The sequence below is a fragment of the Pavona decussata genome, unplaced genomic scaffold (genome assembly GCF_977016875.1).
Source record: "Pavona decussata unplaced genomic scaffold, jaPavDecu1.1 SCAFFOLD_381, whole genome shotgun sequence".
NCBI lineage: Eukaryota > Metazoa > Cnidaria > Anthozoa > Scleractinia > Agariciidae > Pavona > Pavona decussata.
This window is the reverse complement of record NW_028145755.1, coordinates 2,325,518-2,344,418: the sequence shown is the minus strand read 5'-3', so window position 1 is coordinate 2,344,418 and position 18,901 is coordinate 2,325,518. Positions and strand designations below refer to the sequence as shown.

At 39.4% G+C, this 18,901-nt stretch overlaps 3 protein-coding genes across 3 annotated transcripts; 2 read left to right on the top strand and 1 right to left on the bottom strand.

Moving 5' to 3' along the window:
• Positions 1 to 525: 525 nt before the first annotated feature.
• Positions 526 to 5,273, top strand: LOC146452093 (uncharacterized). The gene is made up of 5 exons (XM_085098535.1): positions 526 to 651; positions 2,381 to 2,514; positions 2,956 to 3,159; positions 3,721 to 3,820; positions 4,052 to 5,273. Exons 1-5 carry the CDS (start codon positions 564 to 566, stop codon positions 4,246 to 4,248), a joined length of 723 nt encoding a protein of 240 aa, XP_084954661.1. The 5' UTR covers positions 526 to 563; the 3' UTR covers positions 4,249 to 5,273.
• A 2,526-nt stretch (positions 5,274 to 7,799) lies between these two features.
• Positions 7,800 to 12,286, top strand: LOC146452092 (uncharacterized). The gene is made up of 5 exons (XM_085098534.1): positions 7,800 to 7,988; positions 9,878 to 10,011; positions 10,692 to 10,895; positions 11,425 to 11,524; positions 11,756 to 12,286. Exons 1-5 carry the CDS (start codon positions 7,901 to 7,903, stop codon positions 11,977 to 11,979), a joined length of 750 nt encoding a protein of 249 aa, XP_084954660.1. The 5' UTR covers positions 7,800 to 7,900; the 3' UTR covers positions 11,980 to 12,286.
• Positions 12,287 to 15,079: 2,793 nt separating this feature from the next.
• Positions 15,080 to 18,853, bottom strand: LOC146452091 (uncharacterized). Its single transcript, XM_085098346.1, has 2 exons — positions 17,429 to 18,853; positions 15,080 to 15,693 (listed from the first exon to the last, which is right to left on the bottom strand). The coding sequence occupies exons 1-2, from the start codon at positions 17,493 to 17,495 to the stop codon at positions 15,338 to 15,340; spliced, it is 423 nt and encodes a 140-aa protein (XP_084954472.1). The 5' UTR covers positions 17,496 to 18,853; the 3' UTR covers positions 15,080 to 15,337.
• Positions 18,854 to 18,901: the final 48 nt, after the last annotated feature.

Genomic DNA, 18,901 nt, shown 5'->3' with positions numbered 1-18,901 from the left:
TTGACGCTTGAGAATTATGATCGAGAATAATTAACATGGAGTAAGAGGACACATTAAAATCTCTTTTTTCGGGAAAACTTTGTTACAAAGCTCCTGTATATTTATCCAGCTATGTATCTAAAACGAAAACCCAATGTTACGTCGCCTTAGGGTCATCACGTTTATTCGGCTACCGGTTATTTTTATTTTTCTGAGTCCAGCTCTTGTTCACCTTGAGACTCAGACTCTCTTAGCTTTTCTTTCTAAGCGAGTAGGTTTTTCAAAGTCCCCATAGTCGTCAGTTCATCCATTTTGTCTCCAGGCCTTTGAATCTGTTTGCAATAAAAACGAAACGATGCCCACGTGGCGCAACTTTTATTTTTGATTTTTTCCTTCTTTTTAAGTCTTTGGGTTGATGGGTGTTCGAGAGAGGTCTGGGTAAGAGACTTCCATATTTAGCCAGGTTCTACGAACACTCGAAATCCGGTAAAACAGGAAATATGTTGAAGCCGTCAATCAAATCACCACGCCTTTGAGGACGAAAAGGCTGCACGAATACCTCTTTTTATAGTTCACAGTACTTCATGTTTTCCGTGATAATGGCGTCTGAACGAATTTGTACCATTGGTTTCTTTGCTATTATATTTATCCGAGTAATTTCATCGACCACAGGTAAGTTTTTATAAAAAGTTTGTATTCTAAGCAACCTTCACTAAGGACTTAAGACCTGATTCACCCAGGGGTTCACATATACTTATAATTAATGATTATAATTTGAAAAACCAGTCAAGCTTTCGCATTGGACAGACACATACATTAGTAGGATATAGCGTGCCTTAAAGCTTACAATTTCACACAAACGTTTTTCTCTCGAACCGGAGTTGGTAACAGTCAATTCTGAGAAGGTAAGGACGCCTGTTGGCAACTGTTTTCTCGGAAATGTCCAACAAACATTTGATTTCCGGGAATCGAGCAAAGGTTGCCCGTAGCAATCTCTCTAAATTAAGCACGTCTTTTATTTAATACTACCCAAGGAATATAACCGTGCGATGTTGTAAAACATTCTCAGTTAATATTATTGTTTTTCTATTTTGCATTTTATGTTATACACGGCCACACAAGCTTGTATGTGACTTCAAAGTTAAGAAAGAGAAAGGAAAATTAATCATCATGCTTTCACGTTCTCCCGCTTCTCCATAAAACCTTGAATGTGGCCATTTCACCTTGTTGTTTTGCAGAGGGTATCAAAAAATCATACCAAACTTTGTAAAGCACGTGCAGAGCCAGTGCTTTGCTAATTGAAACTGTTGTTTTCTGACGTGCTGTCGTTGTCCCTAATAAGATGTATTCAAGTACGCGTTCACTGAACTCATGTTCTTTGCATAGGTTCGATCCTCATTGAGCACAATTACTCTTAATTTCATCTCTTCGCTTTCAAATATATCGACTCATATATCGACTCCATCTCTTCGCTTTCATTATATCGACCTCAGATTGCAATCTCTTAGAATGGTCATTCGTTGTCATTCACTGAGTTTATTTCGACAGAACTTCATAGAGAGAATAACAGCCTGAACCTCAGTGAAGAGTTTTGAAAGTAGTAGTTTTTGATTATTTACCGAGGTACAGGACTGCCTTCCGCGAAACCTCGAAAATGAAAACTGAAAAAGTGGTTATCCGAAAAATTAACAGACTTTTAAGAGCAAAATAGAACCTTAAGCTTTCCTTCTGAAGTTTGACCGCACTTAGCTCACATGTAAGCTAAAACTGACGCGTAAAAACATAGCTTGGGTACCCAGGTGACCCTGGCCATTTACATCAGTACAAAAACGATCGGTCTAGTATGTAAACACTTTAGTGCTTTTTGTAAAGTAATGTATGAAAAGCTCGCCCGCCGGCAAGGGAGCCCGGTTAGGCGGGTAGTCCCGTGGGTCAGCCGCCCTAATCGTTGTGATTGGAGTCCTCGAAATACATTACACCTAAATGATCACCTTTGTTCCTTTGCAATTCATAAACATCGGTTTGCATTTTGTTGTACTTAGTCCATCATTGTGAACTTTTCTACTTTAGCATCAACACAAGGAACTTGTTTTCATGCCTATTTTAAAACTACTTTCAGCTTTAAATGAAATAAATAAATAATAAGATATTTTAACAGGGAGCCCACGTCACAAAATGTGGTTTTCAGTGAGGCCCTGCATAAATCTAACGTAAGAATACAAAAAAATTACAAATATAGCTATCTAAAAAATAAAAAGTAAAAAGTCTACATGTTTCTAATAAGACGTCTAAAAACTAAAAAATTGGAAATATTCTCCAAAGCTACTTCAAAAGGCGTTTTCCGTGAGCAAAAATCCGAATACTGTGCAACCAAATCTTATTAACATGTTCTGTTTTTTAGCTGACTTTGATAGTGGCTCTTCCTGCTCCGGTGTGACGTCAAACCTGGGTAAAGGATGCAGGATCAGTGACGACTGCAGCACGATCACGTGCAACATGGACTTTGTCAACAAACCAATCACATTCAAGCTGGAGGTATTCATTTAATCAAATCAACCAGAAGTTTAAGAACGCATACCATGAGTTGGTGGAGATTGGAAGGTCAACTGTAGTCTGGTTAATAGGAAACGTTTTGATTGGACACGAGTAGGTTTCAAGGAAGAAACGGCGTTAAAACGTAACACACGCTTTACATCTGGGGATATGCTTAGCTTTGTTCATTTTCATTGCTATCCAGTGCGGGATATTTCGCCATTCGCAACGGTCACCTGTGACCTGCTTTCTCAGGCTTTTAAACACACACACACAATACCAAAATCCAATCATCAGTTAGTCCTAGCACTACTCCTCCCTGTTTTGATGTTTATTCGTTTTTAACTATCAGTTAACTGCTAGATTTGAATAGAGGAACAAAACTTATTCATTATTTTAATGGCGTTGAATCAAAGCTCTTTTGTTAAATTTATCACCCATTAGATCAACAAGTGTGATAATCCCGTCTCTGTAAAGGCTTCGATGAATGTCCCGGATCTGGGAATCACGTGGTCTAACACTTACACTAGTGATGACATAGTTAAAGTCCCAGGATTCACAGTGTCTCTGCCTGGTATCTTCTCCGCTGGTGTCTATGTTCAAGTGGGGATCACTAATAACGACAACACCAACCAACTGCGCTTGAAGGTAAGTACTTCTTGTCAAGTACACTATGCTGTCTTGATCAGGCAATAGACTGACGCCAAAAAAAGTTTAGATCCTAGGAATGAATAAGGGAATGAACAAAGGTTTAAACTAATACACGCTAGCCTGGGTGAGAGGTCTGGAACCTGAAACCTCTGGAAGTTGACACTGGACGAAGAGATGTTGCATGCACCCATCAAATTGCTGCTGTTTTCTCCACCATGTTGTCTTTTGAGTACACGGTAGCGTCAAACAGAGGAAGGCACCTCAAACTCTTGTTCGAGTCAAGGGTGAAATTTCAGTCTTTGCATGCATTACCAGTAGACAGGAGCCATTACAGCACAGTAGAGTACTTTTGAGAACGATACCGTCCTAGTTCTAACCATAAACGATGCCAGCTAGGGATCAGAGGGAGGGTGTTATTGCATGACCCCTTTGGCACCTTATGGGAAACCAAAGTTTATGGGTTCCGGGGAGAAGTATGGTTACGAGGGAACTTCCTTACGTTAAAAAACATCAAAAAAAGAAAATCAACAAATTGTATTATTACTCGTCTTTCTTCAGGTGAAACTCTTAGCGGGAGTAAAATTCTTGAACCAGGGTACTTACCCAGTGAAAACCACCGTATTAGACGGGGACCTGCCGATCTCAACTGACGACTGTGGCAAGTATCCATTGTTCTTTAACGATATGCAAAATAATCAGTAGTGGTATCAGGACAGGGCGTTGCTATATACGAAGTAAGTAGGTGCCTGAGCTTGAAACAAGTCTCGCCATGGCTTGGCGTTTGAAGGATGTTACCAACTAGGTCTAACCTTGTCTCCGTAAAAATAAATAAAGTATAACTCTTATTCTTCTTTCCTTCATCTAACATATTCCGTTCCGTTTGGTTTAGGATGGTGGAACGGCCTGGATGATATCACCAAAGCAGCAGTGATTGGTGGACCGATTTTGCTCATTATTATCATCTCATGTTGTTGTTGCTGCTGCTGTTGCGGCTGCTGTGGCTGCTGCAGGTCCACGCCAGCCAACCAAAGCACAGTTATTGTGGCACCTGGTCATCCAGCTGTCATGCATGGCAACCAGTATTAACAGAACCGTCCCAAGGTGCCCGCTGTTCCAAACTGCTTGAACTGATGGCTCCAGCTGATTTTCATTTCACACCATTTTCCTTTATTTTCCTCCTTTGTTAATGCGTCAATAAAAGCTTTATATGTTAACGTCTTTCATCAACTGAGCAGTGATTTATCCACTTGATAAAGTTCTTTGTTCTTATAACAAATGAACCGGGAAATGAGCTTGTGATGAGAACCTCAGAAGAAAACCGATCGATTAAAATATTTAACTTTCCATTGTCATATCTTACTCTAGATTTGCCTCTTTCAATCAAAACAGGCACAAATCGAATCTCTATTTCATACCAAAGTATTTCAAGAACCATAAAAGCTGTTTTCAATTGAGAATCGAAATCAAAATAATCACTCCAGCCAATCACAGCACACGCATACAACAGAATGAACCAATAAGAACTCGAGCCAAGTACAATTGAATGCTTTAAGCGCGGGAAACGATCGCAAACTGATCGCGCGGGTCACGACTTGATTTTCCTTCTTGATCTTAGAGCGGTTTTTACCGTTAGTAATTCAAGTCCTTGCAGTCCCGAGGGACTTATTTATTTTCAGGCCTGGGCAGCGGGGACTTATTATACATGGGGGAGAAGCTTTCTTCAAATCATGACCTTTATACAAACCTTGAACTAGCTTTTCCAGTTTAAATTCAAATCTGACTGAAACATAGTAATAGTTACATGTCAATATGCCCCCCTCAGGGCACCAAGCTCTGTTATTAGGCGACGGCTGGTCGAGGAGGCCTGAGCCGGTGGCCGCACAGTGTGCTTGGCAGTAGCTGTTTTTGTTGTAGCTGTTTTCTTCAACTCGTTTATTGGTGCGTTATTGTATGCTTTATAGACAAGGCTTTGTACATTGTACGGTAGTCGACTGACGAGACACAAGTTGGAAAAAGGTATCTTAGTCTCCCTGACAGCTTTATCCGTTTTAAAGTACTTATCGCTTCTTAACACTGTAAATAAAAGTAATAAAAAATAAATTTCTGTCTAATCGGGCTGCTTGACACATGAAAATTCTGATCGAGAATAATTAACATGGAGTAACTAAAGAGGAGACAATAAAATCTCTATTTCTCCGGGTTTTTACTATTTTACCATCTTTTTTCAGCAAACCAACGTCTTCTAAATTAGGACTTCGAGGAAGAGTGGAGGGCAGGACCAGTTACCATTAGACAAGTGGCTACACATGTTATGCACATGATACCTTAAATTGGTGGAAGCAGAGATAAACCTGTGTCGAAAATTTTTCATGCTTTCGTTTTTGCTCTTGTCAGCTGTTTGAAGTATTGCTATGGCGCTTTCACTTTAGCCAAAATGTTCGGTTCAACTGGTTGAAATACAAATGAAACACGCAGATCAAAAGGAGATTTTCAGGAAGAAAAGAACGACCTTCGGAAGTACTACACTTATTCTGTCACCGGCCTTCAGCTCGAACCATTTGTACAAAATTTCCATTTCCTGTGTATTGCCTTCTTGCACCATTATTGTGCCATCACGTAAGTATTTTGATCTAGAACCTATGCGATTGCGACTTTGGAACTAAAGGAAAAACGCCTTTTTACTTGAGACGGAAAGTTTCCAGAATTTTCAACTGAAAATTTTGGCTAAATGGAAAAATGTTCCCGCATGTCAGTCTCGATTCAGTCTTATGACGAAAAGTGCCCGGACACAAGCTGAAACCACTGACTTTAGCTTAACTCTGTTCAATCTTAGCAACGTCGGTCTGGCGCATTCTCGATAAGCGCCCTGTAATAAGCACGCTGGTTTATCACGATGGGTGGAGGCGCCGGGTGGTGTACTGGTTAGCGCGTCGGCTTGAACGGGATTCAAATACATGACCTCTGTGATAATAATAATTGTTAGGGGCCTACTCCTAGTATCTGATTGTGAAAAGTGCTAGGGAAACAAATTTCGAACTTTAGAGAATGGAGATAATTTATACGGCTTGCAAATTGTAGTTCAGTCTTTCCATCTAACACACATTCTTTGGTTTACGATTCTTTGGATGGTGGTACGACTTGGACGATATCGAAAAAGCAGCAGTGATTGGTGGAGCGATTTTGCTCATCATTATTCTCGCATGTTGTTGCTGCTGCTGCAGGTCCAATGCATGTGACAAGTTATGGGACAGTTGTGTCCAAGCTTCTGCCAAGGTAGCCAGGACTGTTCTGAGGCGACGGCTTATCGAGGGAGGACTGAGGAAGGACGGAGGACTTAGCCGGTGACTCTACAGTGTGCTTAACAGTAGCTGGTTTTGTTCTAGCTGTTTTCCTTGTTTCTGAGTGCGTTAACGTATGCTTTATAGCCAAGGCTTCGTGCATTATAAGCAGTCGAAATGACGAGATAAAAATTAGAGAAAACGTATCTTAGTCACCTGACAACTTTATTCGTTGTAAAGTACTGTAGAGGTAATATAAAGAAATAGATTTCTGGCCAGTCCGGCAGCTCGACCCATGAGAATTTTGATCGAGAGAAATTAACGGATCTCAGTTAGCTAATAAAGAAATGTCTTTAAAAGGGAACGAAACAATCTGGAATCACAGGAGTGACCCTCATTTCTTTGCCCGGAGAAATTTTAAAGTGGTTGCGTTTTGAGTTAATTAAGTATAATGATTCCATACGATATGTACTAGCCGCTGCAGTTATCTTACTTTTCAGTTTAACCGTTGGAGCGTGGAAGTACATTGTTGATTTTTTACTGTTGTTTAAGCATGTCTTCGTTAATTGTATTTGTGTAACGTTATGTGCGCTGAATAAAATGTCTGGATTATAAAGATAACCAGATGAAAATGTTCTGTAAAGATTTTACAAGCTATATTTTTTAATTGCACTGCATTTGTTTGACAAATTAATAATTGAAAAAATTAGTGACGAAAGCAACTCGAAAACTGAGGCGTTTAATTAACGGATACACTGAGCTCTTGACGTGGCATTAACGAGACAAAATTAGGAACCAAGCACCAACCCAAGCGTGCCTTAGATAATTTTTTACTGGAATGCTCATCAGACATTTTATAGAGGAATCCCAAGGACTGGATACATGAAGACTTGAACACCTGGAAATCGTCTTTCTCAAGAGCGCTCCATTTCTCGTTCAAAGCCCTTCTTCTCAAGATAAGAGACTGGGAATGAGAAACCAATGGTACCACCGATCGGTCAGATGTTCCTTTTATGCGCTTACGTTAACATTAATCTCGCATTTATAAACATTGCTAGGGCAAGTAAGTGACGCGTGACTTGCCCGCCATTTTGGAGAACAACTGCAATATGCATGCGTGTATGGTGTTCCTCATTCTCGGGTAGAAGGGATTTCCATTGGCGAAAGTCGGTTTACTATAAGAACGGGAGAGCCTCTGGGCAATTACTCTTACGAACAAGTTCCAGAAGCATTTGAATTCTCCGCTTTCCAAAAGTGGGGGAAAGAGGGAAAAGACCTTGCAGGGTGTTCGAGAGAGAGGTCTGGGGAAGAGACTTTCTTAATTTCCGAGAAACAAAACGCCGTGTTCCGAAAACACCGGAAAAGTGCTCAAACAGAAAATATGTTGAATCTGTCAATCAAATCGGCAAACCTTTGACGGCGAAAAATCTGCATGAATTGTTTATATTTCACAGTACTCCATGCCTTCCGTGATAATGGCGTCTGGACGAATTTGTACCATTGGCTTCTTTGCTATTATATTTATCCTAGTAATTTCATCAACCACAGGTAAGTTTTTATATAAAGCTTGTATTCTAAACGACCTTTACTAAGGAGTTAAGAACTTATTCACCCAGGGGTTCACATACACTTATAATTAATGATTATAATTTGAAAATCCAGTCAAGCTTTCGCGTTGGACAGACACATTCCATGCATTAGTAGTATATAGGGTTCTTTAAAGCTTACAATTTCACAGAAACGTTTTCCTCTCGGTCCTGAGTTGGTAACCGAGTTAATTCCGAGGAGGAAAAGACGCCTGTTGGCAACTGCTTTCTCAGAAATGTCCAGCAAACATTTAATTTCTGGGAATCGAGCAAAGGGTGCGCGTAGCAATCCCTCTAAGTTAAGAACGTCATTTATTTAAAACTACCGAAGGATCATAACCATCGATGTTGTAAAACATTCTCAGTTATTATTAGTGTTTTTCTATTTTGGATTTTATCGGTTATACACGGCCACACAAGCTTGTAGCTTTAACTGTTACAGTGTTTAAATTAAGATTCATATGTATGTATCGTATTCCCTTAAAAACGAGATAAGAAGGTCTTAAATTCCTGTGCTAGCAACTGACCTAGTGATCTAGAATTCTCATATTTTATTAAGCGCCTCTTTTATATTCAGTGCATACAGAATCAGTCAGAATCTTCACTGGTCTTAATTTCATAACAGGGAACCTTAAGCAAAGATGACGACGACGCCAACAAAAATGGGGCTTGAATTACATTCGCGTTTTCTGAATAACTTTGTGACAGTTTGCTATCCATTAAGTTTGTGTAATGTGGCCAAACTATCTAGAAGCTAACGCCATAGGGGCGGCTTCAAAGTTAAGAAAGAGAAAGGAAAATTAATCATCATGCGTTCACGTTCTCCCGCTTCTCCATAAAACCATGAATGTGGCTATTTCACGTTGTTGTTTTGCAGAGGATATTAAAAATAAAACTGACATACCAAAGTTTGTAAAGCATGTGTAGAGCCAGTGTTTTGCTAATTGAAACTGTTGTTTTCTACGTTCTCTTGCTCTCGTTGTCTGTCGCTAATAAGATGTATTAAAGTACGCGTTCGCTGAACACATGCATGTATTTTGAATACGTTTGATCCTCATCAAGCACTATTACTCTTGCTAGTTTTATCTATTCGCTTTCAAATATATCGGCTTAGATTGTAATCTCTTAGAATGGTCATCCACCGGATCATTCACTGATTTTATTTCGACAGAACTTCATAGAGCGAATAACACAGCCAGACTCAGTTAAGAGTTTTGAATTAATAATTAATTAACTAATTATTTACCGAGGGGGAAGACAGCCTTCCGCGGAACCTCGAAAATGAAAACTGAAAAAGTGTTTGTACGAGAATTACCATTCTAAACTAACGGACTTTTTTCCTCTTGAAGTTTGAACGCACTAAGCGCACATGTAAGTTAAAACTGACGTGTAAAACATTGCTCGGGTAGCCAGGTGACCCCTGGCTATTTACATGCAAAAACGATCGGTCTAGTATGTAAACACTTCACTGCGTTTGGTAAAGGAATGTATGAAAAGCTGGCCCGCCGGCAAGGGAGCCCGGTTAGGCGGGTAGTCCCTCGGGTCTGCTGCTCTCCATGTAAACGGGCACTAATTGTTGTGATTGGCGAATTGGAAATACATTAAACCTAACTGATCACCATTGTTACTTTGTAGTTCATAAACATCTGTTTACATTTTGTTTTACTTTGTCTATTATCGTGAGCTTTTCTACTTTAGCATCAACACAAGGAACTTGTTTTCACGCCTTTTTGAAAACTACTTCCAGCTTTTACTGAAGATATTCTTCAAAGCTACTTCAAAAGGCATTGTCCGTTAGCAAAAATCCTAATGCTGTACAACCAAATCTTAATTGACAAGTTTTGATTTTAGCTGACTTTGGTGGCGGCTCTTCCTGCTCCGGTGTGACGCCAACCCTGGGTAAAGGGTGCAGCATCAGTGGCGACTGCAGCACGATCACGTGCAACATGGACTTTGTCAACAAACCAATCACATTCAAGTTGAAGGTATTCATTTAATCAATTCAACCAAAAGTTAAAGGACGCAGGAGATGGGAAGGTCAACTGTACTCTGACTAATAGGAAACATTTAAATTAGAGACAAGGAGGTGTCACTGAAAGAGGAAACAACGTTAAAACTTAAAACACGCTTTACATCTGGCGATATGCTTAGCTTTGTTAATTTTAGTCATTGCTACCCAGTTCGGGATATTTCACCATTCGCAACAGTCACCTGTGACCTGCTTTCTCAGGCTTTTAAGCACACACAATACCAATATGCTAATAGCAACCATTTTTGAGGTAGACTCTACCCTATTGTTTTGTTGTTTCTCCCAGATTACATGCAATAAGCACGTTTTTCAATTCTGGAATACTAGCAAGATCTGTTGGACAAGTGTTGATTTCCTGATGTGATCGTGTTGCCAGCACAAAGGAATGTAAACTTTGTACTTTCTTTTCTAACTTTTGACCCTGTTTAATCATCTTTGAATGGTTTGCAACCCCAGGGTTTTCAGGGAGTATCCGATCATCAGTAAGTCCTGTCCCAGCACTACTCCTCCCTGTTTTGATGTTTAGTCGATTTTGACTACCAGTTAACTGTCAGATTTGAATAGAGGAACAAAACTCATTCATTACTTTAATGGCGTTAAACCAAAAGCTCTTTTGTTAAATTTATCACCCATTAGATCAACAAGTGTGATAATCCCGTCTCCGTAAAGGCTTCGATGAATGTCCAGGATCTTGGACTGACGTGGTCTCACACTTACACTAGTGATGACATAGTTAAAGTCCCAGGATTCACAGTGTCTCTGCCTGGTATCTTCTCCGCTGGTGTCTATGTTCAAGTGGGGATCACTAATAACGACAACACCAACCAACTGCGCTTGAAGGTGAGTACTTCTTATAAAGTACATTGTACTGTCTTGATCAGGCAATAGACTGACCCCAAAATGAACCCAAATAAGTCTTATTTAGGTCCTAGGAATGAATAAGGGGATGAACAAAGGTGTAAACTAATACACGCTACCCTGGGTGAGCCGTCTAAGTCCTGGATATATGACCCGTCTAAGTTGATACTGGACGAGGAAATGTCGCATGCGCCCATGAAATTGCCGCTGTTTTCTCCACCATGTTTTCTTTCAAGTACACGGTAGCGTCAAACCGGAAATCAGGGGTGAAATGTCTGTCTTTGCATGCATAACCATTAGACAGGAAAACATTGCAGTAGAGTACTTGTAGAATATCGTTCTATTCTAACCATGAACGATGCCAACTAGGGATCAGAGGGTGTTATTGCATGACCCCTTTGGCATCTTATGAGAAACCAAACCTTTTGGGTTCCGGGAACGTCGTTACGTTAAACTAAACATAAAAAAAAAAAGAAGATCGACAAATCGTGTTTTAATCGTTTTTCTTCAGGTGAAACTCCTGGCGGGAGCAAAATTCTTGAACCAGGGTACTTACCCAGTGAAAGCCACCGTATTAGACGGGGACCTGCCGATCTCAACTCACGACTGTGGTAAGTATCGATTGTTCTTTAACGATATGCAAAATGATCAGTAGCGGTATCAGGACAGGGCGTTGCTATATAGGAAGAAAGTAGGTGCCTGTGCTCGAAATAAGTCTCCCCATGGCTTGGCGTTTGAAGGATGTTACCTATTAGGTCTAACCTTGTCTCAGTAAAAATAAATAAGGTATAACTCTTATTCTTCTTTCCTTCATCTAACACATTCCGTTCCGTTTGGTTTAGGATGGTGGAACAGCATGGATGAAATCACCAAAGCAGCAGTGATTGGTGGACCGATTTTGCTCATTATTATCATCGCATGTGTTTGTTTCTGCTGCTGTTGTGGCTGCTGCAGTTCCAGGCCAGCCAACCAAGGAGCTGTTATCGTGGCACCTGGTCATCCAGCTGTCATGGCAACCAGTGTTAACACAGCCGTTCCAATGCGACCGCTGTTCCAAACTGCTTGAACTGATGGCTCCACTGGTGTCCTTACCAGCCGATTTTCATTTCACGCTGTTTTCCTTTATTTTTCTCCTTTTTTAGTGCGTCAATACAAGCTTTATAGGTTAACATCTTTCATTAACAGAGCGCTGATTTATATACTAGATAAAGTTTTTTGTTTTTTGTTCTTCTAACGGTGATATTACAAGTCTGATGGATCAACTCGAAACACTATTATTATGGCGCCTGGTGCTCCAGTCACGCTAATCAATATTAACAACACCGCTCTGATTCAGCCGCTTATCGAGACAGTTGGCTCCACCGCGTTGTTAGCAGTTGATCTTCTTTCTTTTCACTGCGTTTTCAATACCGCTGACAATACCAGGCTTGCTTCTAAATCAACCTATTACATCAACACCATCAAAACAAACTATGGTAAATTCAACATTCGCTTTGTAGCTGTAAAGGTTTGGAATCACTTTTGACGAAAGCATTAAACACCTCCCCTTAAAACGTTTAAAAACAAAGTCAAGTTAAACATCTTACAGTCTTACTGTTCATCAAGTTTTCAACTGGTATTTATTTATTTATTTATTCATTCATTTTCTCGTCTTTTTTAATGATTAATCAGTTGCTTTGCTCAAGCTTTAGTGCCATCCTACCTTCTATATTTAAACATTATTTAGTTTTACTCAGCTCGACTAGCTTTTCAGTTATTCTGAGTAAATGTTACCTATTTTGTATTAATGTATTTACGTTGTAAATTAAGTTTACTTTTTAATTTTGTAATAAAGCTTGTTGTTGTTGTTGTTGCAGTCGTTGTTTGTTGTTGTTTTCCTTGTTTTCCTCTTTTTTAGTGCGTCAATGCATGGCATGCTTTATAGCCTAGGCTTCGTTCATAATTATTACTCATTAGAATTCCGATGACGAAATTCAAGTTGAAGAAACTGCTGACTGAGGCTATACAGAAAGTAGACATGAGTTCAACTTTCTTCCAACTCACACTTTAATCTCTAGGATTCCTCGATTCTTTGAGGTGGTAGAGCTCTCTGTAGTTTCGAGCAAAGTTCGTCCGATGAAAAGAATTAAGCGTCTTTAATTTGCGGACGAAATCGATCAACAGCAAACATTTATCGGCGGAAATTAAAAGCTGACATTGTAAAAATGAACATCAGACGGAGAAGAAAAGTTTATAAGCAATCTCAAGCGCGTAGGAGGGGGGGTTCGAGGGGTTCGAACGAACCTCCTTTGAAGATCAATAATGGCGGAAGAAAAACTTTTAAATAAAGTTCCTGTGGTCGAAATACATCAACCAAAAAAAAAATAGAGATATAGACCCGTTCTTTAGGCCTTATGTCTTACCTCAGTAAAAATAAAAATTGTCAAGAACCCTTGGAGATTAATTTCAATGACGTTTCATTTTTGCGGTAAAACCGCATCCGCCCGAAAAAGCCATAGAAGAGCATGCTTTGCGATACGTTTTGTTCTCTGAATGCGATTCACTTCAAACTTAATGGTTCAAGCCTTGTTGAGTTTCACGCGCAATTACGTACAAGTTCGCCTGAGAACATTCACTCGTGAATGTGAACGTTCCATAAGCGCAATGTGGAGGTTAAACAACTACATGAGGTGTACCATGGGAAAGAGTAGGCTGTCCGCCCTGGCATATCAAATATGATATGCCTGTCAATCTTGACGAGATAGTCAATTTGTTTGAAGGCCTACACCCGAGAATGATGCAGTTTACCAGCTTGGTGTATGACTATCAACAGATCGAATAGTTATCAGAACTTGACAGGGCGCGGAATGTACATTGAACTTTCTTGTTTAAGTGGAAACAATTATGCCGTCGAAATGATGTATATAGCTTAAAAAGCTGCTGTAAAACAAAGTTGTGATTTGCCTAAAATGGGTCTCAAAATGCAGGAAATGAGGTTTCTGGGAACCTAGATTTTCAAAAATTTCCGGGGAAGCATGCCCACGGACCCCCCAAGTAAGAGCGCCTCCGGCGCTCAGCAAGATATGAGGCTCAACGAACACCCCTATCGAAGCCTTAGCTACGCGCCTGAATCTTCACTCCATGTAGTAACTATTAATCGAACTTTCCAACGCAAATGCAAGCGATAGAAAAAGTCAATTTTAGTTTTCCTTTCTTTCTCCTTTCGTTTTCAACTTCAACTTTATTGTTATTTTTGGTAAATTTTACATAAGATTTTTGCTACCCGCACATAGCGAAACTACCCGTCCTGGCTTTTTAATACCAAAGCAAACAATACCAAACTTGGTGACTTTCACTAAAAATTATCTAGTAACAATTTGATACAATTATTGATTACTCACGTGACTTCGTCAGTTTCAAGGCAATAAGATTTGGACAGCCCATTTTTTTTAACTTGAATTTGTTATCCTTTCATTCTCGTAACTTTAACATTTTTACACCATTTTGATTCTTTATCATTGGTTTTGAAGAAGTTTTAATCAATTGAGACGATATTCTGTGGCGTTGGCCATGGAGATATCGAGGTATCCAAGATGGCGGCTGTGAAGAGCTTGATTGTCATGTGATATGACGTCATCCTATCACATTGTGTTTTCTAACATGGCAAAGTGGGACTTAATAGAAACAAGGGATTCTTTCTTACTGTTTTACGTCCTCTTTGTGGTTAGCAAAACTCGTGCCGCTTTTACAACCAATGAGAAGCCAAACCAAGACTGATCATGCCTTGCAATTGCTTGCACGCGTTTTCCCGCACTTGACGCAGGTTACATGTATTTGCTTCGAGGATCTCATTGGTTCATTGCGTTGTTTACAACGTTTATGTTTAGCCAAATTAATTACTTTGGTTTTGGTTTTAAGAGGCTCGAATGAAAACTGTTCTATTGGCTAAGAAAGTGGCACGAGGGTCTTTTTTTCAAGCAATCACAGAACGTGGTAAAGCAAAAGCAAGGTAAACGCAAAATTGCTAGACTGCTTATAGTCTGTTTCTCTCACGAAGTTTGTGTAGTGGTATTAAATTGGGACGAGCATGAGTGGACCAAACGAGATCGGCGCGTCTCGCCCAAATCCCTTCTCGTTCATACTCCTATTGTAGCGCACGCTTGACGGATTGATTAACACTCGACAGATCTTAAGAGATTGCCTTTTAATGGAAAACCGCTCCACTTCTAGGGATGGCGGATATCCACAGTTTCCAACCAAGATATTAAAGCAAAGTTGGGTTACGGTCACGTCTAAGAGCAATTTTTAGTTGTCAGCAAATCATTTAATAGCCACAGAAGTCTGCACGAGTAGTTTACTAAGGCCTAACTTTACTTTACATTGTATTAGTGCCATTTTAAGTCAAAAGAACTTACATCCATCTTAACCAATTAAAATGATACAGTTTAGTCTTGGTTCACCAAACAAATGGTATCCTTATCTTGGTAAATGCAAGAAGCACCGATGGGGAACTGCGACGGAAGCTGAACCATCCTTGACTTTGACAAGTTACTTGTTGCGCCTGCCATGTTCAACTGCAGAGGGCGAGAGCGGTAACAGCACTTGTAACACATGTATGTCATCAAAATGATTCCCAGGACACCAACCCCACCCGTAATTCCGTACATCACAGGACTGGTCAGCCATGACGATTCCGTTAGTAAACTGTCATCAAATGGGGGGAATTCAGTTGTTAAGGGAGCAGTTGTTAAGGAAGCTTGGCTTGTCTGGCTTGAGTAGCCAGGTAGTTTGGATGTGTTACCTGTTAAACGAGTCAAACTGGATGAGTGGTTCAGTTCCAGCGTACAGCACTGAAATATATCTAGTACATGTACCCATTGTGCCAGCTTCTTATCATGCACTCAAGAACACAAAAAGCGCCATATTCAACGGCTGCCGATCCCCCAGTTTTAATTCCACTCAAATGTGATTATGGAGGGGTATATATAGAAGCGGTCCTTTGTTAAATTTACGGCACTTCAGCTTTAATACCTCCTTCCATTTTACCTCGATCCTGGAGTTTCACGCGATTCAACTCAAATGCCATAACCTTGCTGTTCAAGGCCTCACAAATATTTCATAATTTATTTTCCGTAAATTTGTACTAACGTCGTTTATCAAAAAGTAATTAGAGGGGGAACAAATGAACTTTAGTAAGATGGGGACAGTGTCACCTATTTGGAGTGTCACTTTGAACAGCCAAAAAACGTATTTGTATCGATGGAAACTTTAAAATAATGGTTCAGGTTTGTTAACAATAACTCTACCAGTAAACCGAAACTAGTGTTAATTGTCTTTGGCTGCGGACGCCACGATTGAATGGATTGCAACTTCAATAAATTGGCCAATTAGTTTGAAGATCTTCGTGTGTCTTTTAGAGAAATTGCTAAAACTGATTATATTTTGTTCTTCCTAGAAGAAATTACTTAATTTTTTTCCGCTGTGCTCTAAGAGCAATTTGATGTTAGAGTAAAGTTACCTTGTCAAATAATTGATCAGTTTTGACCAATACAGAGAGAAATCTCCGTGACAGTACAGCACCTTTAAACGTTTATTTAAATAACAATTGGAAACTGGTAAAAATTCGAAGTGCATAACGAAAATTATCTAGCTGAAGTGGTCTGTCTCTTCCCTCCCCCCCCCCCCCTTTTTTTTAATTTGCTGACAATCTCCTTACATCACGCAAGAGGTAATTTCTTCTGCTACGTGCATCTCACACGCTGACAAGCGCATTGCATCAGTCAATTCCAGCAGTGCCCATCGCCCCCGTCCCACCCCCCCCCCCCAAAAAAAAAAAAACGTGACAAACGAGCTGGTCAAATTCCTAACAGGCTAACAGGCTGTTAGTTTTTGACAGCACCACCTTGGAAAGCCAGCATCGTATTTCAACACTCCACAATTTGCCAAAATTATCGCACGCTTTTTAAAGGTTCTCGGACATTGTAAAAAGTCTTGGAACGAAATTACTCAGTTTTGGATTTAACTTTCCTACTTTTTTTAACTAAGCGAAAAAAGGGAAAGAACTAAGTTTAAAGGCAGGTATATTATTGAAGAAAAGGTCAAGTAGCGATTCATCCCTGACTTTTTTTTTTTTACGAAAATTAACATTTGCCACATTTAATTCTAACTAAAAAAGTAGACGATTATGGTTACAGTATTTTAGACAGTTTTACTTTATCAAGAACGAAACGGTACCAAATTTCAATAAGACTAAAAATGACAGCGAATTACATAAGCTAACTTTAAAAGGACAAAAACAAAAAAATACGAAACAAAAAAACAGCACGGAAAGGACATTTTGTGGGTGTATTTTCGGTGGGACTAATTTTTTGAGCAGAATTTGGCCTTATATCGGCTAGCACTTGTGCTTGAAAAATTTCAAGTGCAGAGGGAAAATCACTCAACCATAATTGCCAGTCCATTATATTTCACTTCCAAATATTGATTTATACACTAAAATCGCCATAAACGAAATAATTTGGGGGAAGTATACATACCTGTTCTCTCTGCACAACATAAGGAATTCACAAATGCGATCAAAAACAAAAACGCGTGCACGGACATTATCGAATGATAAACGTTTTCTTAATAAAGCTCTATATGCGTGGCGAACGTTTATCCTTTGAGTAAACAATTAGGCTAAAACTCGTAATCACTAAAGTGTCATTATATTATTACACTGACCAATAAAAAAGCTCTGCTTGTGCTGTTATCGAATTAAGTATTTCCTCTAATTTAATACCTGACAGCAACATTTTAAACTGTGTTTATCATTACATGGACGTCATTGCGTACCAATGAGTTTAAAAATTCAGTTTGTCGGGTAAGGCGCCCTTTTAAATCTTGCAAATGTTAAAGCCACACCAATAATTTAAGTCAAAGCCACTCAATGGTTCATTTCGGTGCATATTTGTTCGGCGGGTCAAAATGTTCGAAAATTTAAGGTGGCTCTGAACTGCTCCATACAAATCTGTTTTAAACTTTGTAAAACGTTGTACCTAAACATGCTCTTCACAGTTCCATAATAAAAAATGGGGGTCACCGAACTCGTTATTGAGTTACAACCACTTGAAGCTAAAATTAGGGGTATTTTTAACAGGTTATACTGTTGCTATGGTAACCTGTAACACCTGCAAAATAGCCTTTACTTGTTTGCCAATGATAAGCATTTGTTTGACAAGTTTATTCTTGTATCAACTGATGGAGAGTGGTCGCACTGATGCATAAAAGTATAAGTGATGGAAAGTGCTAGCAACTGTTTTAAGCCACCTTAATTGTGACAAGAGACTACATGTAGCATTTTCTACAGTAAAATGCAATATCAAAGTTTCGTAAGATGGGAAGTTATAATCCCACTTGTTTTTGGAGGAAAAGAAATCGCGTTTAAAGAGGAAAATAAGGCCTGCTACGATTTTCAGACCTCAACAGCAGCTTGCTGGGCAATATTCTGCAAGTTGAATTGGCTAACATACAGGTTTACAGATAAAGTTGTGTTAGCTTGTTCAAATATCAGTTGTAACGGTCCAAAAATCATCTGGGAAAACAACATTTGAAGTATTTGTTTATATTTTCTCTGTTGGGCATCCCCGTTTAACCATTTAAGCCGTAACAGTGATCAGCATCAAATTTCTCCTGGTAATATCAATGCTTATTCAACCTCTGAGATCATGAGAATTAAGGATATGATCACCCAAGATGAATTTTCTTTGTATTTTAATAACTTCTCCCCAGTACTTTTATAAGAAACCTATGGGGACAAGATAGAAGAATTTGTTCTTTGATTTTCAGAGTTGTTTATACTTTCTCCATTGGGTGCCCCTGTTTAATCCATTAAGGCCTAACGGTGATCAGCATCAAATTTCTCTACATGTATGTAATATCAATGCAAATTGAACCCTTAGATCATGAGAATTAAGGATATGATCACCCAAGATGAATTTTCTTGACATTTTAATAACTTCTCCCCAGTA